The sequence below is a fragment of the Alosa sapidissima genome, chromosome 3, assembly GCF_018492685.1.
Source record: "Alosa sapidissima isolate fAloSap1 chromosome 3, fAloSap1.pri, whole genome shotgun sequence".
In the NCBI taxonomy this organism is placed as follows: domain Eukaryota; kingdom Metazoa; phylum Chordata; class Actinopteri; order Clupeiformes; family Clupeidae; genus Alosa; species Alosa sapidissima.
In genome coordinates, this window is record NC_055959.1 from 9,247,316 (window position 1) to 9,272,568 (window position 25,253).

Consider the following 25,253-nt stretch of genomic DNA (forward strand, 5'->3'; position numbering starts at 1 on the left):
TTGTACGTATGTTTCTATCATTGTGGATTATGTGTGAAAATGCCAATACTAGCCAGAGAAGCGATCTTTTCCATACTGTGAAACATGTAAATAATGGACATTTATTTAAGATCTACTACACCCATGCAGAAACTCCTCACCATACTGAACATACCTGAGCCTCACCTCCTCCTCCTGTTGTTACCCCCCCCCCCCCCCCCCAGCTGCGGCGGAGTTGATGGAGCGCGCGCCCCCTCTGTGGCCTGCGCTGTACCCTCCGGCGGGCAGCTCCCTGCAGCACGCTCACCAGCTCCAGCTGCTCTCCCACCAGCAGCTCGTGCGCCAGCAGGAGCTCTACATGATCCAGCAGCAGGCCGCTCAGGTCATGGAGATGCAGAGGAACGCACAGTTCGTGGTGAGCAGTCGCACAGCACATCTTTTATTTAGCACTCATTTCATTTTACTCACTACTACTTGACTGACTTCTAATTACGGTTATGTACAGTAACTACTAGTCAAATATTTGCCACAATACACGGTATCAGACCGGAGGTTTTTGGTGTATGTGCAGTCATTAAATATTTGGCGAGTCCCTGTGCATTCAAACCACTGTGCATACAGACTGTGCGACAGACAAACACACAATTTCTACTGAGTTTGCAGTGTTTGCAATATGCGTGTTTGTGCAAAGTGACAGGACGAAACTCCGCAAACATGAGCATTTGCCAACTACTGTACATCTAAATGCAGAGAAGACGAAGGAAAAATGCAAAGCTTGCGTTCATTCGGAGTCTGGATGGCTCAGTCCTCCTTCCATTCAGTGTACAAACACACACACACACTCGCACTACTTTCCATAACCTGTGCCAGACGTCTGTTAAAATGCTCTCTGTAGGGGGTTCATAAAGATGTTGAAGGTGGCTCCCTGCTGCTAGCTGTGTCTTTGATGGGCTTTTGCCATTTGGAGTGAATATCGGAAGCTTGTGAGAAGCAGTCGGGACGAACCGTGCGTTTGTTGTCATATGCCTTTTTGTTGTCGTTGCCTAAATCTGTGTGAATAATGGCACCTGCTAGTTTCTCGGCTAGTTGTATTCGGGACCATCTCCAGGGGGTGTCTGTGCTTGTGGTGCCTCATCATGCACCTCCTGACCACAGCTTTCTCTCCACTCACAGGAGAGGCTAAAGGCCAGCGAACAAAGGGCCGACATGGAGGACAAAGTGGACAAGAGAGGCAGTGAGGGGACCCATAAGACGGGCCTCTCGGCCGTCTCCGCCCCGCCGCTGCACCCTCGCAAGCCGCCGCACCGCTCGCCGACGCCGTCCACCTCGTCCTACACCAAGGCCCTCACGCCGCTGCCCATTGCCCCGTTGCCGTCCCCGTCCGTCACGACGCTCAAGTCCGAGGAGCAGCAGCACCTCAAGGCCGAGAAGCCGTTCCCGCCGCAGTCCTACTCGCACCCGTCCACCCCAGCCCCGCACCCCCCCAGCCCGGTCTCGGCCTCCCCACCGCCCCCCTCGCCCCCCTCGCCCATCCGACCCAAAGAGGAGTCTGTGGAGGTGGCTGAGAAGGAAGGACTGGAGCTACAGAAGCAGGCTTCAGCCCCCTTTCAGTCCATGTATCAAGGTCAGCCTCACACACACACACACACACACACACACACACACACACACTCACTCTTTCTCTCTCTCTCTTTATCTCTCTCTCATATGCCTGAGCTTGGCTTTCATTTGGTATGTATAATGAATACTAAAGGTGGTAAGAGCCTATATGTTAATTTCCCTATAGGTGGTTGTTAAGTCTGTAAATGTCTTTTTACAGGACCCCTGAAAGAGTAGCTAATGCTTTGCAGTTTGCACCAGTTCATCAGGATCCTCATAACATCATAGGCCCACAAGAGTGGAAAGTGGATTTTGGGAGCTAAAACAGCTGCTAATGTGTGTGTAACAGAAAGCCAGAGTTATTGTACTTGAATTATTATTATATTAATTATTACCATCAAAGTCCATGATTGATGCATATGTTTTGCATGCATGTAGCTTTTTAATTAACGGTGGTATGAATCTGCATATAGCTTGTAATTAAAACTACAGAGCACATCAGAAGCAGTCATTGTTGCAGCCCTGGCTATTGATCTTCCGGTAACAAATTTGAAGAGCATGTTGGGCAGGGGCCTGGGGATCTGTGCAGGACAGCAGGCGCGGAGGCTTAGATGCCCATTCTTCATGTCAAAGCATGCTGGGCTGGGCTGGGCTGCCTTAATGAGGAGGCTGCAAATAGTCCCACACATCTGGGATTACCAGCTGCCACTTTGCTTGCTTGCGATAGAGACTTCTTACCAAAGCAGCAGTTTTTGCCACTAGTCCCCTGACAGTTCTCGCTCTCTTGCACTCTCTGGCTCTTTCTCTCTTTTTCTCTCTCTTTCTTTCTTTCTTTCTTTCTTTCTTTCTTTCTTTCTTTCTTTCTCTCTCTCTCTCTCTCTCTCTCTGTGATTTGTGAGTGGTAAAAAAAAGGATAAATGGTACTGTGTCAGAATAGAGATGAATAACTTTATATCTGTGATCTTGTTTATGTTGCTTCTCTTAGTGTGTGTGGAAGGACTCTTGAGCGAATGTGCATGAAAGTGAAAAGTGTGTGTGTGTGTTTTCTTGGGCATTTGGGATGCCATCACTGAGGCCACTTGGCTCATGAAACTTTCATAAAGCCTCAGTCCTGAAGTGCACATGGGCGATTAATCACTAAGTCACTTTGTCACAGGGACCTAAGCTCTCTGGTGTCTGCCGCTCTACATAAGCACTCCGAGCCCCTCAGTCTCTTTCTTTCTTTCTCTCTCTCTCTCTCTCTCTCTCTCTCTCTCTCTCTCTCTCTCTCTCTCTCTCATATTTAACCCTCTCTTCTTCCTTCCTCTCTTCCCAGAACTTCCTCCCGGCTATCCGTACCAGCCCCTAGCCGCTCCGTTCGCCAGCCACTACCCCTACCTCCTCCAGCCGGCAGCAGCCGCGGACGCCGATGGCCTGGCCCCGGACGTGCCTCTACCAACCGAGCCCTCGGAGTGCCTGGCATCCTCCGCCGCCGCCGCGGCCTCGGCCGACGTCAAACCCCGGCACCTGTGCTCTCCGGTGGTGGTGGAGCCGCTGCAGGCCTCCCGAGAGCCGGAGACGCCGGAGAGGAAGAGCGGCGCCCCCTCCCCCAAGCAGGAGCCCCAGCTGGAGGACTGCAAGGAGGGCCTGAGCCAGGAGGGCCTGGGGGCCCTGCGCCACTCCAGGGACGCAGAAGTGGCCTCAGCAGCCGTCTGCATGGAGGACGCCATCGGCCCAGCGGGCCTGGAGGTCCAGGATCGACCCAGACTGGACGAGCGCATGGAAGGCAGCAAGGAAGCATCTGGCGGAGGCATTAAAGTGGAAGTGGCGGTGTCCTCGTCGTATGGTTGCACCCCACCGTATTCCATCCCAGAGGCCCCGCTCCCAGATGGCAGGCCCAAGGTGGAGGTTCCGGAGAGGTACATCAGGCTGGCGGACTCGTCCTTCCAGCCCTCTGTGGGCCCACCTGAGGCCCGTCCTCAGGAGACCGAGCCGGTCCGTCCGTCCGAACAGGCCGCCCCCACACCAGAGCAGCTCAGCGCGGGCCGTGAGCCACAGGAGCCCGTGTCTGCGTCCGCTTCCTCTGCGTCAGCGTGTCCAGACGACGAGGCCCCGCAATCCGACAATCTGTTCCCCACGCACCCCTCTCCCGTGCCCCTGCATTCAGCCCTCCCCCTCCCGGCCGGTGCCCCTGTCCTCACCATCCTGCCCGAGGACCCCATGGCGGGCATGATCGCCCTGCTGGCCGCCAGCGAGTTGCCGCAGGCCGGCTCCCTGTCCGTTCTGGCAGCTGACCGCAGTGCTGGCATCTCCTCTCTGGAGTCGTCAGCCCTGGAGGGCATGACCCTGCTCAGCCAGCTGGCCGAGTTGGAGATGGAACGGCGGCAGGACGACGCAGCGCAGTGTAAGTTTCCCACCGCCAGCACCCCCAGCAGCACCATGGCCTCAATTGCTTCTCTTATTATTATTATTATTATTATTATATTGTCATTATATTGTCATGTACCATTTACTCTCTAGGGGACAAATTGTTTTGAATAAATAGTGTTGGATGAAGAGTACTGGATGAGTAGAGTAGCACTAGTGCACTCTGTGTATATAAATATTGTAAGACTCATATGATACTGTAGCCACATGTAGAATAAATAGTCAGTTTTTATGAATAAACTACATAGCATTCTATATACATAGCCTTGTGTGGAGTGTCCATGTAGTAGTTGGTATATATTGGTAACTAGATTAGGGACTCCTAATACAGATCACTTCGGCTCCTGTAGTGTTTGAAGTGTGCAGGTTGAGAGAGAGAGAGAGAGAGAGAGAGAGAGCACACGCAGTGATGAACAGCATGCGGGTGACGCGCCCTCATTGTGCGTGCAGCACCCTTCATGTAGCTCTTAGAGAAATAAGGAGATTTAAAGAGAAGGCAACTGTGCTGCCACACATCTCTCTCTCTCTCCCTCCCTTTCTCCCCTTTCCTCCTCTACATTCTTAATCTATTTAAGTGTCTGAGGCGCAGCACAGGCCTGTATTTATGGCAGTGTCACTCCACAGGAGAGCCTTTAGATACGCCTATGGCCCCCGCGTCTTTGGCTGCCTGGCTGCAATTAGTGTTGCGTATTGATCGTCTGGTTCTTTGTGTTACAGCAGGCCTGGACTTCTGCGGCCTGGACAGTCTCCTCGAGGCCAGCAGGCAGATTCTTCTGGAGGCCATCGAGAGCCAGTCTCACATCCAACTGCCCCGAGAACTCGACCCAAACAAGCAGTACAGCTGGAGGCAAAAGAAGGATGAGCCAGTAATGACTCCCTCTTTCGTACACACACACACACATACACACACACACACACACACACACCCTCCACCCTCGTCGAAAATCCCCTGTCATTGTTATCCTAATGTTTGTTGATGTGTTTTAAATGCTGTCCTTTTGAGGTTGTTTTTTCCTTCAAAGATAGACTATAAAGCTCTTTAAAATGCACAGAGGGGTTCTGTTATCTCTGCAAGCGTGTCTAAGTACATGGCTGTGCGTATGGCTGTGTGTATGGCTGTGTGTCTTAAAAAGGGCACTCACAGAGGAGACGGGTGACCCCCCTGCCGAATGGAGTCATTGCGCACATTTGTGAAAATGGCTGGAACAGGCAATTTGAGGCTCTTTCGGGTGCCCCTGTTGACTGCTTCACCAGCTGCTGAAAGGATGATTTTCTTTTTTCTTTTTTGAAAATAAAGCTAGAATGGTGCCTTGCCGATCTAAGTCAGATTTGAAATCTGTCGCATTCCTCACCTCTTGTTAGTAAGAAAATGGCTTGTCATCCCTGCCTTGGTGTGTTGAGAAAATGCTGAGAAAACAGTGCCTGTAATGAACAAGACGCCACTCTTAACAGTGTTCCTAACTCTCTCTCTCTCTCTCTCTCTCCTGTAGATGTTCTCCAAGGCCTCGCTGGAGGCGATTGATGCCATGGAGGTGGAGTACCGCATCCGGCTGGCTGAGCTGCAGAAGAGGTACAAGGACAAGCAGCGGGAGCTGGGCAAGCTGCAGAGGTGGAAGGACAGCCAGTGAGTTACCCCTGACCTCTCCTGCATTGCCCAGCAGTCTTTGGGCCACTTGAATTTCACATTTACCCTCATGTTCAGACATCAAAGAGCATTTGAAGGAAACACTACCTATTTGACCACATTGCAGAATTTGACCATAACTAATCACATAACTAATAGATGGGTTTCCAAACAATCTCTCTATGAACCCCCCCCCCCAAAGCTGAACTAAAGCATGTGTGCAGCTGAACACACATAAGCCAACTGTGTTTTGTGGTATGTGTAAACTGATCTGGATTGTGCGTTGTGTTTTGTGGGGTTTTTAGGGAGAAGCACCAGCAGCAGCAGCAGCTGCTCCAGCAGCAGCAGCAGGAGGAGGCCAACAGGAGCCTGGGCAGACGGGGGCCGGGGCGGCCACGCAAGCGCAAACACGGCCTCTGTGCGCTCTCGCCTCAGAGGACTACCAGCAAACCGGACGCCAAGTGCACAAAGTGAGTGTGTCCTCTTGACCTCTGGACTGCCTGTGACATTTATTACCACTGTCCATGTCTGTTGTACCCCCTCAGCTCGAGCATACTAAGCATACTGATGTATGCCTGTGGTATAAGTTGCTTTGGATGAAAGTGTCTGCTAGATGAATAAACTATCTACTTTGGGCATTTGGCAAATGGCAACATGTACAAAGACAGATCTCCCGCAGAGCGAGTATTGGAAAGAGATAAGCTCTTGACTCTCCAGTGCGCCTGCTACCACCAGGCTCTTGGAGATGGAATCCAATGAGCTTTTGCACTGCTAGCAATATTAGGCTGCGCTTGTTGAGCTGTGCAAGATGGAACATCAAAGAGCACATTTATACCTTGCGGTTTCTAACTGCAAAAGTCAATCTCTAAATCTGGGCGGGGAAAAAACCCTCTCAGTGCAGTGCCTACAAGTGCTATTTAAGCAACCTTATCTGTGTCTGGTTTTATCATTTACATCAAACCACGCCTGATAGTGCTTGGCTGGGTCTATGTTGGAATTTGTGAGAAGTGGAAAGGCATTTCTGCTTAGTTGTATTTCTCATTCCCTGTATATGTATATATGTGTTTTTTGAATATTTTGTGGGGATTTTATGCCTTTAATGCGATAGGATGAGTGACAGGAAGGGAATGATAGATGGATGGGATGGGATCGGGAAATGACCCGGGTCGGCCACAAGAGGGTTGTGGAAACATGAGTGTAGGCCAAACCGCTAAGTTTTTTTTTTTTTTTTGCCATCACAGGACGGGCAGGGGGCTGCACTACTCTGAGGACTCTGAAAGCGGGGAAGTTCTGAGGAAGCGGTTTCGTGCGTCCAGTCGGGATGAAGACGAGGAGCTGGACAGCGGAGGCATGCGGGGGAAGAGGAAGCAGAAGCGGTGGAATGACCCGGAAGCCTCGTCCAGTTACTCCCATGAGGTCAGTGTGCGGAAGAAAAACTCTTTTAAAAAGATTTTAACATTTGTAGATGGTCATAATGTCCAACCATGGACATGCAAGAGTTCAAGAGAAGGTCTTCTCCTCAACCTCCGACACCTCCATCTCTCTCTCTCTCTATTGTTCCCTACTTCATTTCTCTTCCGTTCTCCTCTTATAGGAATGAAATGCAGCACATGTTCCCATTTTGATTTCTATAAATAACATTGTGTCTGTATTCTATGTCTTCTTTTGTGAACAGGTGCCTAAAAAGGCCCATAAAAAGGGCCGAGTGAGTGAGCAGGAGCAGCTGGCCACCAAGCTGGACAAGGCCTTGTCGCTCACTAAACTGGGTAAATTCAACAAGTCCTCCTGTAGGTTTACAGACACCCCCTCAGGGAAGTCTAGGGCTAGCGGGGCCAGCGGAAGTGGCGGCAGCGGTAGCAAACGGCCCACTCTCTCGGACGCTGACTCCCGGGCAGGCCGGCCGAGCAAGTCGGGCCTGTCCAAAGACCTTGGCACCTTCGTGCACAAGTCCTCGTCCAAAGGAGGTAAAAGCAAAATGGCCGGCAAAACAAAAAACCCTGACGCGAGCCTCAAGGGAAGATCACAGCGGAAGGTGACTTACTCCCCGGCAAGATCCGAAGCCAGCAGCTACTCCAACAGTAAGTATGCCGACCACTGGACACAAAACCTGCCGGGCCGGTTCTTGGAGATGAGTCCTCATGTCCAGATCTTAGCCAGCAGTGACTAGCTTGAAATCAGCCATCTTGTGCAGGCCCTGGTTTACTCTCTCAGTGAGTGCTCTGCATTCAAATGACATGTGAGTCATTATAGTTTTATGTGGACACTGTAGTGCAGTAATAAGAATGGCTGGTTATTAGGAGGTGCCATTGATTACCATAGCGGCTGTGCTAATTGGACTCCTGGATGTTGTGTGATAATGAAGGTTGTGGGATGGGTTAGGCATGGCATGATGTCAATTTTAATTGAGATGGGGTCGGAAGACTCATTCTGCCAAATACAACCTTCAGTGGAGAGTTGACTTGAGAATTCTAGTAATTAGCACTGGTTCTATTAACAGTTTTCCACATTGTAACATTTTTTTTATTTTATTTTTGGGGAGAAACTCATGGATAGTTGACTGTTGGTCTCTGAGCATTGCTATTGACTATGGAGCCCTCTGGGTCTGCAGTTCCTAAGTTTCTTTCCGTGTTGCTTTTCGGCGCAGACACTGACTCTGAGGACGACGACTCGCTGAAGGATGGGTGGCTCCCACGCTCCATGCTTAGCCGACCCAGTAGCTCGCGCCACCCCATGCCGGGCATGTCCAGAACTCCGTCCAAGAAGAAACGTTCGGCGTCGAAAAGGGCCTGCGCCTCACCGGCAACCCTCAAAGCCAAGCAGGCGGCCAAAGACCGGAAACACAAGCACTTTGCAATGCTGCTGCAGGAGGCAGGCGTCAGCTCCTCAGAGGACTCGTTCGACCAAGGTTACTGAACGAAAACGCTAAAATAAAACAAACAAATACAATTTTTAAAATCCTACACTATGCAAAGAATTAGAGAGGTGGCAGCTATTCTCATAACTCTCTAAATTTTATTGCTTTATATTTTTGTTTTGTTTATGTTTTTGTTTTCCACATCCATCACTGCTGGCTTTGCTGATATGTTTCTAGAGGAGGCTTCTTTAGATTCAGGCAGTGCAGTCTTCCAAAAGCCCTGTTTTATGCTTGTATATAATATTATTGGCTCTTTCTGGAGTCCTTGCTATTTTTAAAACTTGCGTTCTTTTTAAATCACTTTTTTATAATTATGTCTGGCTTTCTAAGACATAATTGCCATTGTGACTGGAAAAAATGTGTGGCTTTGTGGAAAATTTGTTTGATCAATTGTATTGCAGTTTGGTACCCAAGCTTTATTAAACATGCTGATTTCTTTTTTATTGAAAGAGAAAAACTGTGGTCTTTGTCTCTCTTGCTTACATCTCTATCTAGATGTTTAGACTGCAGCACTTAGCACATTGCTACAACACTGCTCTGTTATTCAAATATCCCCATAGCAAAAACTGCTCTGCCTATTTGTGATTTGGAATAAATGGCTTGTGTGATTTATTAGGCTCCAGAATGACCGCAGAGATTTCACATTTCTGTTATTCAATGACAGCATTATGAGACGAGGCAAGCCTAGACACATCTCCAAACCAGTTATTCACTCTTGGCTTTATGGAAAAGAACTGAATACATCTTAGCATTAGGCCTTCCAATATACTTAATGATATGTACATCTCATTCAGCATCCACTGTTTAATGACAAATCTGTAAAAGGGAGAGGCTTCCCTTAAAGCTGCAGGGTGCTAGTCTTTGACTTTCCCTCACTCAGCCATTGTTACAGTCCAGACGATTTGGAATATATGGTGTGTGAAACATGAGCCACATATCAGGGAACCTGCTGGGATATTTGGAAAACAGGGCTGCTTACTAAACGAACCACACCAATAATGAATAACCTAGTTTCTCTAGACTGCTCGCTTTCTCCCCTCTCTGCCCCTGCAGCTGCTTGGCCATTCCTCCACCCTTGCCCTTTGACCCCCCACCCCCGACCCTGCCCTTCTCCTACCCATGATGCTTTTGAATGTCTCTTGGTCTGTGCATTTGCTTGTCCTGCTGCAACCTCTCAAACAGACGCCTAAGCTTGGCATGGCTGGGACTATTGCAGCCAGCCAGCCATCCGCACAACGTGAGCTCAGTCTCCCATGTCACCTGAGCCATGGGCATTGTTCTGTAAGTAGGACACCACCCTCCTTTTCTATTTGATTTTGTTCTCACTTCTTAATTAATCTGCTACTGATTTTGTTTGTCTACCAATTTTGATTAAAAAAACAATTTGTTCTGATGCTCTCCTATATAAACTAAACTTCAATAACAACAAATACATTTGGGAATGTTATGGATTTTTTTGCAATATTTTTTTGTTATTATTAATTCTGTTTTGGTTGGTTCTTGCTAATTGAATGCCATTTTGAGGCAATGTAGTGCCTGAAAAGCCATGGTTATGTCACCGCTTGTTATGTAGAGCTCTGGTATACTCATGAGGCTAGTTTTTATTTTTATGATTTTACTGAACGTTTTCTTCAATTATTTTAATGCATAGTTGTCTGTTGACAGAACCCAGTTCACGACAATTCCACTTGAGATTCTTTGCAGTCCATATACATGCACATGACACTTACAGTCTTTGGCAGATCGTTTTTGTAGGATGGAACATATTTTGTGTAACTGTCAGTTAATGTCTGGAAGATGGCATTTAATGTTTAATCACATCGATTTTAGAAGCAGATGCAGATGTTTCCCTTGTGCTAGGCCCATATGGTTATTTGGCATTGGCTAGTCTGTTCCTATAAAGGTGGCATAAGAAGACTGCAAAACCCTCTAGCACATGTGGCTGCTGGCTTTCCTCTGATGATGAGAATTGAATTCAGTGAAATAGAGATATGGTTGTCTCCGATATTGCTGTCATCTTGGCTGTGTGATTCTAGCATTAGTTTTGGAGTGGTTGTCAGCACAATAGAGCATTGGTGGCATTATACCAGAGTCTTGTGGAGTGGTTAACAGTAGAACAGCACTGATGGTAGTGGTGGCATTATACCAGAGTCTTGTGTAATGTGTTGGCAGGTGAACATAGAGGTTGAGGCAGGCCGATGATATAACCATGGCTGAGGAATGCCGAGGCTGCCCCTGCCCCGGAGTCAGTGTGCCTGACAGAGTGCACCATGGGGCATTGGAGGTGTCCCGCTGAGCCCGCTTTGTGTGCTACCCTTTTGCTTGCTTCCACCCCTTCACCTGCCTGTGGTTGATTTGATGTGGTTTTTATTTTTGTTTGTTGTTTTTCTTTCCTTAGTCACAATGACTTGGGAGTGTCGAGTCAGATCTGAAAAGGGAATCTCTAACTTGAGCGTGCGCAATGCCGACACGAGCTGAGCTCCTCTTATGTGTCTGCTTCAAAGCCTCCTAATGTCATTTGTGTTAACCAGCTCACCACGGCTTCCTCAAACCCTAACTGCACCGCTAACATCCTGTCTCTGTCCTCTGTCCTTGTCTGTTAACTGTGTGCCTCAGCTTTTTTGATAAAAGCAAATGAAAAGAGGAGTGATTTTTATTATTATTATTTTTTTTAATGATTATTATTACATTTGCTTTTCATATGGGTACCTGCTGTTTTACATTTAGTCCTTGAAAGTCCGCTGTTCTGTTTTATCAATTGTATCAGTCGGACAAGCTCTTCACTGAATGATGCGTTAATAATTGATGACCGTCTTAGTCAGGGATATACGCTCACTTTGCATGCTAGTCAGGCGTTTTCCATGGTGCTGTGGGCTTTTTCGTCTTTCCACATCTTTTTTTAGCCACCTCTTTTCACCAGCACCACCACCGTCCCGCTCGTTCAGCAGAATCGGAATGGGGCTGCTCCCTCCTGAGCCACTTGTGTTTAGTCTGGCTTAAAGGGGAAATCGTGTACATCCAATCCCTCTTCCTCCACCCCCCATCCTCTCATTTTGCGAGGAAAAGGGGGAAAACGCAAGAGGACATGCTGAATAAAATCAGGCCCAACCGCCACCCGACCACCACCACCACCACCACCTCCGCCCGTCTCCCCTTCTCCCCTGCAAGGGAAAAAAAAAAGCTCCTTAAGTTTAAAAAGCTGTATTGATGAGCTACTGCCCACCCTGCCTACAGTATCACTGCTGCATGAAGCCAGGCTTTGTCCCCCTTCCAGTAATCTTGTGTAGCTGTGGGTGGGCGCCCACGTATTTGCACTGGAACCCTCCCTAATCCAGGCGGACTTGGCCCCCGTGCTGCTAGATTAGAGTGGCCCGACGGAAGGGAAACGGTGCAGCCGCACGCCCACCTCTCCTGGCGGTGTCAGGATGATGAATGACAGACCGGTTTTGGTATTCACGATGGCTGCGGAGCTGGTTTTTAGTTTTCCCTTAAGCAGTCCAGTACCTTTTTCGGGTGAGGGAAATCCTTAAAAAGAAATGCCAAAGGGCTGCATTCATTATGCATTTTTTTTTTTTTTTTTAAAGCATGCATTTGGTTCAGCTTGAGAATGCATTTAGTACGAGGAGATACAATGCCTCGTTTGCTAACCACAACCAAAGACTGGTAGAACACTAATACCCAAAAGTGCTTAAGGCAACAACACTTGTGTCTTGCACAAAACATATTCATATGGTTGCATTTGCAATCTCTTCAAATCTTTTAAAAAGTCATGTTTGCAATATTAACACACCTCCGTTTTCCTTTGTCCCACACAGAGTATCTCACAGATAGGGATGAGTATGACGAGGATGACTACAAGGAAGACGAGTACGAGTATGATCTGGACGAGAGCGATGGGCTGTGCTCTTCCTCCTTCGAGGAGAGTGGGCTCGGGATGCTAGCCCGCTTCGCTGCCAGCGCCATCCCAAGTCCAGTTGTCAGCAACCCCTTGTCCCTCATCCAGCTGGAGGCCAAGGAGAAGGCCAAGAAGAAACAGGAGAGGCAAAGCATTCTGGGTAAAAAGAAAATTACACACTCATTCGCTTGAATTGGGTTGAGAGTGTGTGTGTGTGTGTGTGTGTGTGTGTGTGTAAGTGAGTGTGTTCATGAGTTCATAAGTGGTGGCTATGTGACTGCCACGTCATTCTATGTCATGTTTTATCTGGCTGTGATTGTATCCTCTTGTGTTGGTATGATGTGTTGGCATCACTTATACACACAGTAAAATAATATGTTGGGTCTTTGATAGTATGGGCCGTTGTGCATAAGCTGCATAATGTCAGTGAATCTAGCGGGAGCGGAGTAGTCCCTGATGAGACACTGTCATTGGCCGGGTCGTGGGCGCACCTTCACAGGGCCGCCCCGAGCTTGTGCGTGTGTGACTGACTGTGACTGAGAGGCAGCGAGAGCGAGCGAGAGAGCGCACCAAGATGGATCTGGAGAGACAGAGGTTAGGGAGGGAGAGAGGAGGGGAGAAATTGAAAAGGTGCTTGGCGGATGAAAACACATTGTGCTCTGAATGGGCACTCGGCGGGAGCGTTATTGAATGTAGGCACACATCAGTTTCGCACCACCTGGAGACTGGAGTGTCATTACCCACTCAGCACATCTGTTTCCTATGTGTGCGTGTGTGTGCGTGTGTGTCCTCCGCGAGGCGACCAAGGGCCTGCTGTTCTGCTCTGCTCCAACCAGCAGCCCTTAACACACACACACACACACCCCTCCCATCTCTCCTCTAGGGTGGTGATGGAACAGTGTGGTGAGCGTGTGATCCAGGCCTGTGCACCCTGCAGCGACCAGCCCGTGTCCTGTGGCAGTGCCAGACCCGCCAGGGGAGTGAGAGAAAGAGAGAGAGAGAGAGAGTGAGAGTCTTAGCCAGAGTCAGAACGGGCCTCAGCCAGAGCCAGAACGACTCAGACTCTGAGCCAAAGCAGGCGGAGAGCGAGCAAGCCCTCCCAATTAAAGGCACTCCAGACCCCGCGGTTCAAAGTGCATCCAAATAGCATCAGTGGAGAATTCCACTCTTCCATCTGGCTCCACTTATGGTTTTAAGTGCACATTACGGCGTCAGGCGTTTCGGATTCGCCAGGGGGGCGGGCCGGCACAGAGAGTCCCGGGGGTCGGTCCCTGGTGAGCTGTCATGTCTGTTGTGCTGGGGGGAATGAACAGGTATGCAAAAGGAGCATGTGTAAAATCTCCTGGGTTTGTGTTGTGGTTACATGTGTCGGTGGGTGTTTCTGTGTGGTTGTGTGTGTGTGTGTGTCTCGGGGCAGATGTTGTACTGTGTGAGGTTGGTGTTCACTGTGTTTGAAGATGTGTGAAGATATTCTTGGTCGAGCTGTTGGTGAGCTGTTGGTGTTTGTTTGTAATGCTCCCTCCCCAGGCCCTGACTTTGATTTCACCGACTCGGAGAGTGACGGAAAAATCCGGAAAAAGTTCCCCTCCCTGCTCCAGGGCAAGCGCTCTGCTCCAGAGCTCCCTCTGCTGCCCCCGGCCAGCGTGGTGCGCGAGGAGTCTAGCCCCAGCAAGCGCGGACGGAAGCCCAAGAAGGTCAAATCCCCCAGGGAGTTCAGCTTGGACTTTGGGGCCGACGGCAGCGACGATGACCGCTGGACGCGGCGGCGCAGCGAGCGCATCTTCCTCCACGATGCCGCCGTGGCCAATCCTGTCTCGCCCACCAACAAGCCCCCACCTCCCCGCCCCCCCAAATCCAACCCTCAGAGCCCCAAGGAACTCAACAAGCCCAAGGAGATGAAGGAGATGAACAAGGTATGCATGTAAACACATCTCATTTTATATGGGAACAAGACCATCTATGAGTTTGGAACATCCACTAATTCATTACGTAATGACGCCGCATTAACGTCGGCGGCTATATAGTGAACCTTTACTGCCTACTATATATAGAGCTCTATTTAGTGAATGATTGGATGTTACGAACACAAGGGGTGCCAGTTGGTTTGTTGCAGTTGGAGTTTTCTAATTAAAAGGATGGTGGTGGTTGATGAAACACTGTTACAGTGCACTGCTAAGAATTAGTTTATTCTTCACTACAGTTTTTCCAAACTTTTGGCGCCTGATAAAGACTTGGGAGGAGTTGACATGTTCACCATGTCACACCCTTGATTCTTTCTCCGTGAAGGCATGATAGACAAGACCCCCCACGCCCGATCCTTTTATCGACGGCATCTATGTGAGTCGCTGTTTGCCAAGTGCGGGGGAGCCAGGCTGAGTGCTTTTCCAGCAGCAGGTGTCTCGGTACATTTGTAGGACAAGGAGGCCCCCCGCTGAGTATGTCATGTTGTTGGACACAAAAGGATGATTGGAGCTCGCCAGGCTTCAATTAACTGGAGTTTGCCTTTCCTCTTCCCCTTCCCACCTCCCCACACCGAGCACCTTTTTTATAGTGCTCCCTACATGAATACCCATTAATGTCCATTTCCTCATATCACACCGTGGAAAACATCCGGCTGTGGTGAGTGTGAGAGAGAGGGAGAAAAAGAAAAACGCTCGTCTCTCTGTTCACAGGGTGGCTTCAGTAGCCACAGTTCCTCTCCTCTTGTCAGTCGAGGGTGGGACAGAGCCGTGACATCATGGTTTTGTACCAGTGTAGAGAACGTTTGGTTTATAGTTTGTTTTTGTTGACGTTGTGGATGTTGTTGTTGTTTTTGTCTGTCATAGAAAAAGAAGGGTAAGGAGAGCCCGACATGTGTGGCACCCCCTCAGCTGTCCAGTTCGCACATAGAGAACACCCCTGTTGTGCCCGCCAGCCCCGGACGCAAGGCCAAGGTCAAGCCCAAAGCCAGAGAGGTAACCACGGCAACTCGCATTAACCTCGGTGGCTGTAGTGTTGCCGGCATTTAACCACTTATTTGTCTCTGTTTAGCTTCTGCCTGCACTAACACTGGCTGCCCGAAGTGCATAAATAGTGCATCACAATTTCATAAGGGAGGGTGGCGTTTCCCAGTCATGTTTTTATGGCGCCACAGAGCCACTGCCTTGCCCAGGCGATAAATATTTTAAAGGCTGCACCTAGCTGCCATTTTGTGAGGCTATTCATTTAGGGGCATGTGGGATCTAAAGAATGTGTGTGTGTGTGTGTGTGTGTGTGTGGGTGGGGGGATGGGGTAGGGTGGGGGGTTGCACTTGTGAGAGGAAAGGAGCGTCTGAGAAGGCATTAGAATAATGTTACCTGGCAGTCCTAGGACTCCCTCTCTTTGCCTCCCCTCCCCATCACACCCTGTTGGGAATAGCCGTGCATTAGAATCAGCCATCCGTTAAGTACACCCACCCCCAAGCCAACCCCCGCCCACCTCCCCTCCCAGCCCCGTCCTGTGCATCGCAGGTCCGCTCGGAATACCACACGCCCCTTATTGAGGAAACAACGGTCGGGGGAGGTCGGGGTGGGAGGTGGGGGGCGTCAGCAGTGGGGTGTGAGCGAGGGGTGGCTGCCTAATTAGTCAGCAGGACACAGAGCGGGAGCTCAATTAACTAAAGGACATTTCACGCCATCCATTTTCTGCCTTTCTCTATCCTCACACAGGGTGCATTATTTTATTTATTTATTTTGATTTATTTATCTATTTATTTATTTGTTTGTTTGTTTCTTTATTGGCCTCCGCATTTATTATTCATGGCAGAATGAAGCCAGCCCATTTTCATTTTAGTGCAGGGATCACATGTTCTAATGATCCACACACAGAAAAAATAGTAACGGTAGTGTGTGCTCGGTTTATTATGCTCCCCTGGGTCCTGTGGCATTTCATAGATGGATCCTGCTTTTGCACAGCGGCCCAGCTTGTCACTCATCTAAATGGGTTTTGCCCTGAATCAATTCTTGCAGCGTAAGCACACCCGTGATTCATCCTGAGAATCACACAAGGAAGCCACATCTGTGTTTGGTATCGTGTGTGTGTGTGTGTGTGTGTGTGTGCTCTTTGAAGGATGGTGGTGGTGGGGTGTAACGTGCTCTCGTATCCCCCCAGCAGGTGCGCTCAGGAAAGGGTGGTGCCGTCAGCAGGCTGATGGAAAGCATGGCGGCCGACGAGGACTTCGAGCCCAACCAGGACAGCAGCTTCTCCGAGGACGAGAACGTATCTGTCAACACGTCACAGCCCGAGAGGCCCTGCACACCTGGTGAGGGTCACACACACACACACACACACACAAAGCCCAATTCATCTCATCAACACCCACAAATGTACACCTTACAAATCACACACACAGGCACATATGAAGAGTTCAAATGCAAAAGCCTCTAAACGCCATCAAAAATGAGATATCTATGGTGAGCGAATGCTGATTATACGTTAAACAAATAATATTGATTTGTAGGAAAAAACCTATAGGAGCCTGATAAAAATTGCTCATTTAAAAGAAGATTGCTCAGATGGATTCAGAGGGATTTGCATCTGAACTCTTCATATAGATACACAGCCTGTAACAAGGAAAGAAACATACAAGCACATGCTGCAGTACACAAATATGACTCGACACTTGAATAAAACTATACAACTTATAAAAATGCTCATGTATAGCCAAGCTCATAGCTCATAACTAAACAGTTCAGCTTGTATTGATACACAAATGCATAACTCCTGCACACAGACATTCATAAAGCGTACACATGGCTCATAAAATCCACGCTCCCCTCTCTCACACATACCCAGTGCTGTCAGCCAGATATTGCAGCTGCTTTGTAATTCTCCTCTCCTTGTCTGGACTCATAATGCCTTTTGATGGCTAAATTAGTCGCCATTTTCCCCCTCACTCATGCCAATAAAACACATTCTTCTTGAGTGACGCAGGAAGCGCGGGCGCTCTCACCCCCGCAGCTTATCTTAATCTCGCACTTTTTAAAAAATGTGGAGATTTGTTTGACACTGCCTGATTGCATCCATATGCCGGGGGTGAACGGCAGGGTTGCTCTATAGAGCTTGCCTCCACAATCGGCCATTTTACTGAACTTCGTTCACTATGATTAGAGAGCTCAGTGTGCTGGGTTCTACTCCTGGCAAAGCTTCCAGAGACGCTAGAACCATGCATTCTGCTCAGCTTTTTACAGTTTTCTTCTGTCTTTTTACAGTTTGTGATGGCAACAGTAGAATCCGTAGCATCTGGACCTTGTCACGGACATAGACACAGATGTAACACAGAGAGGCTAGGTAGAGTTCATGTTTCTATACATCTGTGGTCAAAATCACATTGTTCTTGCAGCTCCGCGCAACTGCGTCATTGACAAGGACGAGCTGCAGGATGGCCTCCGGGTCCTCATCCCCATGGACGATAAGCTGCTCTATGCCGGCCACGTCAACACCGTCCACTCCCCTGACATGTAAGCCTCCTCTTCCCTTCTCTTCTTTCTCTTTCTCTCTCTCTCTCTCTCTCTCTCTCTCTCTCTCTCTCTCTCTCTCTCTCTCTCTCTCTGAGCTCCTCCTGTGTTCATGGTTGTCTCCGTTTATCCACCCCCCTCCTCTCTCTCTTTCTTTCTTTCTCTCTCTCACTCTCTTATCTCTCCTCTCTCTCTCTCTCTCTCTCTCTCTCTCTCTCTCTCTCTCTCTCTCTCTCTCCTGATGAGATCGGAGGCCCAGCTGCCTAGCTGCCGCCGGTGCAACACTACTGGGGTTTTTTGTGTTGTGATGAATGCGGGTTCAATCAAGAGATCAAGCAGATAAAGTCTCTCAAACTGGTTACATTGGCTGTCTATTGGATGGGGGGGAAAAAGGAATGCTCACTGACTTGCTTTCTCTCCTGGTCCAAAACACTTGGAGTTCATCACTGGAAACGGCAAACGGCAGATTTATTGATGTAAAACTTATTTTAATGCTCCCTCTCTCTCCCTCGAGCTGAGGCTTGCCTGTGCTTCATACATATGGATTAGCCGTGTTTGCAGTTTATTGAGGAGCACGGGGCTTGTATGTCTTGCTCAGTTCTTTCGACAGAACCTAATCTCATTTCAGGAGCTAAAAGCTGGGAGACAAACTATCAAACTGCAGACTCATCTCACTAGGAAGGCTTTAATGGGAGTGTGTCTGATGCCCCCCCCCCCCCCCCCCCCCCCCACAAGAAGACGACGTGTCCTCCATTTTAACTCTATTAGAAAAGCAGCACCTTCAGCGACCACAGGCAGACTTGTGTTTAGCATGCAGTGCAGAAAACCCTATCTGCTGCACTGATCAATTTTCGCTCGAGTATTAGCCTTGATTGAAGCTCTCCGTTGCAATTCATTTATCCTCCCACCAGCCTCACATGCCACACCCCCCCTCACCACCCTCACCACCCTCCAATTATTATTATCCTCCTCCACTCCACTCCTCTCCTGCAAGGGCTTGAGCTGCCAAAGCTGGGAAATCAGGAAATACATGTTCACACATACACACACACACACACACTTGTTCTTCTGGAATAGTTTTTTGTGTGCAGAGCAGGGTCACGGTGAAGTACTTCACTCTTAAGTGACACACTCGTGGCATAGGGTGTTGTTTATGAGCTATTCCTGCTTCCTTCCCCTCTCAGTCCATCCCTGGTTTGCTGTGTGAAATGAGTTAGCCGGCTATTTGTTCTCTCATATTTCATTCTCCTCCTCTCTCTCTCTCTCTGTCTGTAATGGACTAAAAATATTCTCCCCCTTTGCCTGCTGAGGAAGGTGCCTTTGTGCGGAGTGTTTGATTCCCAGGCCTTTACTCCCGTGCTTCAAGGCACGAGGTTTAGTATGACAGCAAGAACTGCTGGTGAGGAGATTTAATATCCCTGCTGACGGCAGAGAGAGGGAAAGAGAGAGAGAGAGAGAGAGGAGAGGGAAGGAAGGAGAGACGTGGATGGGGAGCGAAGGAGAGGGGGGGGGGGGGAGTATGAACGGAAAGGAGAGAGAGCGAACGAGAGGAGTCAAAGAGAGCGAACGAGGGAAGGGAGGAAAAAAAGGGAAAAGGGGAAAAGGTAGATGGTGAAAGAGTGGGGCGGAAAGAAAGAGGGAGTGAGGGAGCGAGCGAGCGAACGAGTGGGAGAGACAGAGCGGCGTTAACATGAAGAGGTTGACTGGAACAGCGCTTGTTGTCCGCCGCGCCCCTCTCCGAAAATCTAATTCCGCGGCAGCTTGTGCTACACGACATTTTAAATACATCCCGAGATTGAAAATCCATTCGGGGGCACTCAGTTGTGTATATTGTGCTGTTGTTTATGTCTCTGTGCCTGTCTTCATTACACTGCCATCCTGTCTGCGTGGGAGTTAGCTGCTTGGGCACTCCCCCTCAAACACGCACCACGCGTGCCCTCTCTTGCTGTCTTTGACATACATGTGCAATGCATACACACACACACACTCTCTGGCTTTCAGAATCTCTCTACCTCCAAAACACACACACACACACACACACACACACACACACACACACACACACACACACACACACACACACGTCGCACACATACAGCCCTGCGCACAAAAACATGTACACACACAAACACAGGTATGGTGGGCTAGTATGGTGTGTCAGCATAGCTTTTACAAATTTCCCCATCTCTGAAGGCCAGTGATTTAAAGTAGCCAGTGGGCCAAAATGAAAGCAAGTGGAATCCTGGGAACGGTTGAGGAAGTCCTCATTCTCCCGGCCACTGAAGAGCCCCCCCCCCCCCCTCCCAGTGTTTGTGTGGAAGGCTAAGAAAAGGGACCTCTGGCTAAGGCCCATTGTCATGTGTGATACGTGAAGGGCATACTAATGGAGGGGGCCTATTATTTATGGGTAATGGGAAAATCATTTGAAGCTTTTTCTCTTCTCCCCTCAGTGCACTTCCATTTTTTATTTATGTAGTCCCTTCTTAATTGAGTTTGGGAGCACAGGTTTTTTTTTCCTTCCCTTCCCTTCTTCTTGTGAAAACACCTTATTTCTCCTCCTCTTTCTCTCTTGTGCCCCTCTCACTTTCTCTCACTCTCTCTCTCACTCAATCACTCACTCACACTAACTCTCTTTTCTCTTTCTTTTCTCCCTCCCTCTTTCTCTTTTTACAAATGTACCTCAATTTTGCGTGTAATCAAAGATTCTTTTGTGTTGGCGAAACTGCTGTGCATTGCAGAAGCAGCACATTCTAATGTTTCTTTCTCTCTCTCTCTCTCTCTCTCTCTCTCTCTCTCTCTCTCTCTCTCTCTCTCTCTCTCTCAAAAGGGCTCAGCATTTTTATCACCAATTTATGCAGCTGCATTTTTTAAAACCAGCAGTCTTATTTCTAAGGTCATTTGAATTGCTAAGTACAGTGAATAACAATGTAGCTACAGCCTTTTTTGGGAGGAGGGGGGGGGCGCTAGACACAATTTACACTCTGGGTTTTAGTGTGGCAGATGTTTACCACAGCGGATAAAGAACGCGAAACAACCACATTACATAAAGTGTGTTAGCTTGTCTTGCTCTAAAGTTACTTGGTTAATGTACTCATCCCTTTCAAGTAGCATTAGCTCTGACTGGACTAGCCCAGTGTGTTGAGCTCTGATTGGGCTTCTTGCTGGGGCGTGGTGGTGGTGGCTGCCTAAGAACACACGGTTGTGTCTGCTTACCCTCCTGGGAAAAGCTGGCCTGAATTTAACCAGAAGCTGCAGCTCTGCCAAGCGCCCTGCTCCCAGCAGGCATCTGCACCCCCGGGCAAATAAAGGAGGGAAGGGGGTTACTGCTGCTGGTGGTGCTAGATGAGGAAGTGTTAAGGTGTGTGTATGGACGGGGGGGGGGGGGGGGCTTAAATCACACACACACACACACACACAAGCTATAGCCTCAGCAACCAGCATCACAGTAATGGGCCTGCCACTGAGTGACAGACAAGCTTGACAGCTATGCTTGCGTCTGTGCTTTAGCTGCAGCACCCCATTCATGAATCCAGATGAAATGGGTCACACGGCTGCCCTCAGGGGCTTTCTCTGGTAGAGGGCACACACACACACACACACACACACACGCACACACACACACACACACACACACACACACACACTCACTCACTCACTCACTGACGCTCTCTTGTCTCTTTCTCTCACTCTCTCTCCTCTAACTCACACACTCATACTCCCCCTACTGTATACCATTTGCAGGATTAATGTGTGTGTGTGTGTGTGTGTGTGTGTGATTGGGGATGGGGGTTGAGAGAGCAGGTTGTTTGTTTGCCGCTCCAGGCCCATCCCACACACTCCAGCTCTGAGACACCAGTTCCCTTTCCTTTCGCCTAAAAACACATTAGCATAGACGTCCGCCTCGGCATAATGACTCTCAAAGACGGAGCTTATTAATAAGCCTGGACACATTACTTTTGGGGAAGAAAAATGGAGGCTCGCCTTAATATAGAACCAACCTCTCTCTCTCTCTTTTGCTGCTTGGTAACAGCAAAGATATTCCATGGACATGAGAGTGGAAAGGTCAAGCAGAAAACTCCATTCCAGAAAGTTCCAGGTTATTTCCACCATCTCTTCCAGATGAAACGATATTTATTTCAGTGAAGATACTAAAGCGGGGACAAAAAAACACCGACTCAGGACCAGTTTCTATGATACGACATGTCATGACCAGAGTAGAGAGCATCTCTTGTCACCGAGCCTCCAGCCTCTCTCCCATGACAATCAAAGCAATAAAGCTGTCATCAGAGCACATGAACTTATCAGCTGGTGTGTTTTTTGGAAACAGGAGAGTGCTGCTCCAAATCCGGTTCTCTTGGGGGATGAGCGCATTGTAAGAGTGCAGCTTGCTGCGAGAGCCTGTCTCCTTTGAGCATTCCCCCTCCTAAAGGGCTGTTCAAAGCCATCGCTCTGTCCTCCATCAACTCCTCAGGCCGGCTTAACAGGGCCCAGGTTATCCCTCTCTACCCTTCAAACATGGAGGAGAGAGAGAGTGCTCTCTAAGGCATGCAATTATGCTCCTAACTCCCCTGCCACCTCCGGGTTCCTGGTTCTTATTTTTTTTACTCTAATTTACGCTGGTGGCAGTGGAGTACATCTTTTGTCTGCAGTAGCAGAGACGTATGGTTTAGTTTTGTGTATTATTTATGTGTGTGTGTGTGTTTGTGTGTCCCAGATACAGTGTGGTGGTGGAGGGAGAGAGGGGGAACAGGCCTCACATCTACTGCCTGGAACAGCTTCTACAAGAGGCGGTGAGTGTTGCATCCTTGTGCTCATTTGCTCTTAAACACCATCTTGCTTGTTCAGCCACAGACTCTGACCATGCGGACTTGCCACAGGGCAAGCCCCCCCCCCCCCCCCTCCGTCTTTCCTTCCCCTCTCTCCCTTCCTCTCTCCATCTCTCTCTCTCTCTCTCTCTCTCTCTCTCTCTGAAGTCTGCACTGTTGCTCCTCTCTGCTAACAGGCCCTGGGTGCACGTGAACATACTGCCTCTATTGCACTTTAGACTGCTGTGTTGAGTCAAGCATGTTTTTGCTTTGCTAGGTTTTTTTCCCTTCTTTTGAAAGTTGTTGATTTAGGCAGTTAGCGGTAGTTCGGCCACTCTGTTAATGTGCCGTAGGAAGCCTCAGTCTGCCAAAGTCAACTATAATTTCCCCGGTCTCTTATGGGTAGATTACAAGTAAAGAAGTCCCTTGAAAGTCAGTCTCTAGTCAGAAGGGACACAGATGCCAATTTCCTCTATATTTAGCTTTTTAATTCCTTTATAGTCAGCCGAACGGATAATTAGACTTTTTTTGGGCCTAGGACATTAGTTTATAACAATATCCTGTTGACTAACGGAATCTCTGTTGGGGGTTGTCTTCTTTTCCGGGCTCCAGATTATCGACGTGAAGCCCCCATCTGTGCGCTACCTGCCCCCGGGGACCCGGATCGCCGCTCACTGGAGCCAGCAGTACCGCTGCCTGTACCCTGGCACCGTTGTTCAAGGTAAGGCCCATTTCCTCCCGACCCTCAATGCGCCGCTTCAAGCTAAGCACCGCTTCCAAATTATGTATGAGGCTTGGTCCGCGTTTGACCAAGCGAAACCTCTCTTAATGCAAGCCAGTGTGGAATTAAGGCCGTTAAACTTCAATGCTGACTTTCAATGTGGAAGGAACATTTGTTTTCCTCCGGGCAGGGCTTTTAATTTGCCCATAATCTAAAGCTTTTAGCAAAGACCTAGAAGTATTGCCAAGTAAAGAGTGAGCCCAGTGGCCTATGATGATGATGATGATCATGATGATGATGATGTGGTTAGTTTCATGCGGGACTCGCTTTTTTATTTTTATTTATTTTCCCTCCCTCCGACGCAGGGGAGTCGGTTGGAGCCCTGTCAAAAGCTCTCTTAGTGGGGGGAAGGCCACCGCTAGCAGCTTCCCCACTCTTGTCTTGCCAGGGTGGATAAAGAGTCCCTATGTCTAAACTCCGTGGTCCTCAGTCATCCATCCCCAGCCGCAGAAAAAGCCATTACTTTCCTTCGGCGTCTCGCAGATTTACCTTCCTGCCCATGAAGGCGGTTTCTGTTTAGCGTGGGAGCACCTCAGCAGAGATGCACATACATGCTCTGGACGTTGCTTGTACATCAATCGCGCTCCCATTATCTGCCTCCAGGGACTTCTGACATGGACGAAGCAGACGACCTGATAACAGTGGAGTTTGATGACGGAGACACAGGCCGAATTCCCCTGTCACACATCCGGCTGCTTCCCCCCGATTACAAGATCCAGTGTAAGTATCCTGGGCGGCATGCTGTCAAGGACAAACTTAATGACCCTACAAAGGATGGGCGGGGGGGACAAATATGAATGCTGAATAGTTAAAAATGAAACATTACTGAAGATTAATGGCTGTAACCTCACCAAGGATGGCAAAGTAAAAGAGGTTTGTACTTTGCACATGTGCTTTATTTGGATGTACTTCAGTGTACTTTTTGCCCTCCTTTTTTGATTACTGAAGCTTAGGGATGGATTCAGTGGAGGGAATTTTTCTACAGTGGAGTACAGTTCTAAGATTTGTGGCTTGCTAATTTAAACACGAATACTTGTTCCTCTGTGCCTGTATTTATGGGAATTTGCTGTGATTTGTGACTTCAACCACAGATATTATGATGCCAGCACTTGTGTGGTTAGTTTTTCCACAACCAAATATGGTGTGTTTTCTGTCTTTTAGGTTTGACATTGAAGATCATTTTGTTCACTTCAATACCTTGTTCTATTTTTACATTTGTATCCGAAAATAAGTTGCATTTAAGTACTTTTCTACATATAACAGATTTGTATTAGGCTTTGGGAAAGAGTGTGTGTTTTTTTACTGGAGTGGGTAGCATTACTACTATGTCAGGGCTATAGATTCTAGCTTTGCCAAGTGATATTTTGGCTTAAATGCTTTTATAGTGTGCAGTATTCCATCTCCGTGTGGTTAGGCCCTCTGTGTCTGATGGCGTTACTCTCATTTCAGGTGCGGAGCCATCCCCGGCTTTACTAGTGGCCTGCACTAAGCGACGTGGTCGGAAGATGAGCAAGGACATTCCGGAAAGTGAAGAAACTGGCCTCAAGCCCTCGGAGGAAACGGTCCCGAAGAGCCGCGGCCGAGGGAGAAAGCCCAAGCCCAAGCCTGGTAATTCAGATTCTGTTTCAACAGCAACGCCTTACTGGAGCAGTACTAGAGCAGTTCAATTGAAATTGATACTAGAATCAAGATGTTCAGAGCTCTCCATGATGCTGGAAAAACCAACAGCTGTACATGCTGACATTCTTGTAGTTGCCCTGGGAAGCCAAATGTGA

The 25,253-nt window shown here is 48.7% G+C and overlaps 1 protein-coding gene across 1 annotated transcript in view; it reads left to right on the forward strand.

Moving 5' to 3' along the window:
• tnrc18 (trinucleotide repeat containing 18) overlaps positions 1–25,253 on the forward strand; it is a 67,023-nt gene that overhangs the window by 37,048 nt on the left and 4,722 nt on the right. Inside the window, 18 exon segments of the mRNA XM_042085015.1 lie at positions 204–394; positions 1,153–1,603; positions 2,894–3,961; positions 4,702–4,850; positions 5,475–5,608; positions 5,905–6,078; positions 6,850–7,024; positions 7,284–7,686; positions 8,253–8,513; positions 12,338–12,577; positions 13,945–14,330; positions 15,243–15,371; positions 16,547–16,697; positions 17,778–17,895; positions 22,607–22,682; positions 23,310–23,418; positions 24,082–24,198; positions 24,928–25,086. Of these exon segments, the coding sequence (XP_041940949.1) occupies positions 204–394; positions 1,153–1,603; positions 2,894–3,961; positions 4,702–4,850; positions 5,475–5,608; positions 5,905–6,078; positions 6,850–7,024; positions 7,284–7,686; positions 8,253–8,513; positions 12,338–12,577; positions 13,945–14,330; positions 15,243–15,371; positions 16,547–16,697; positions 17,778–17,895; positions 22,607–22,682; positions 23,310–23,418; positions 24,082–24,198; positions 24,928–25,086 (4,491 nt within the window).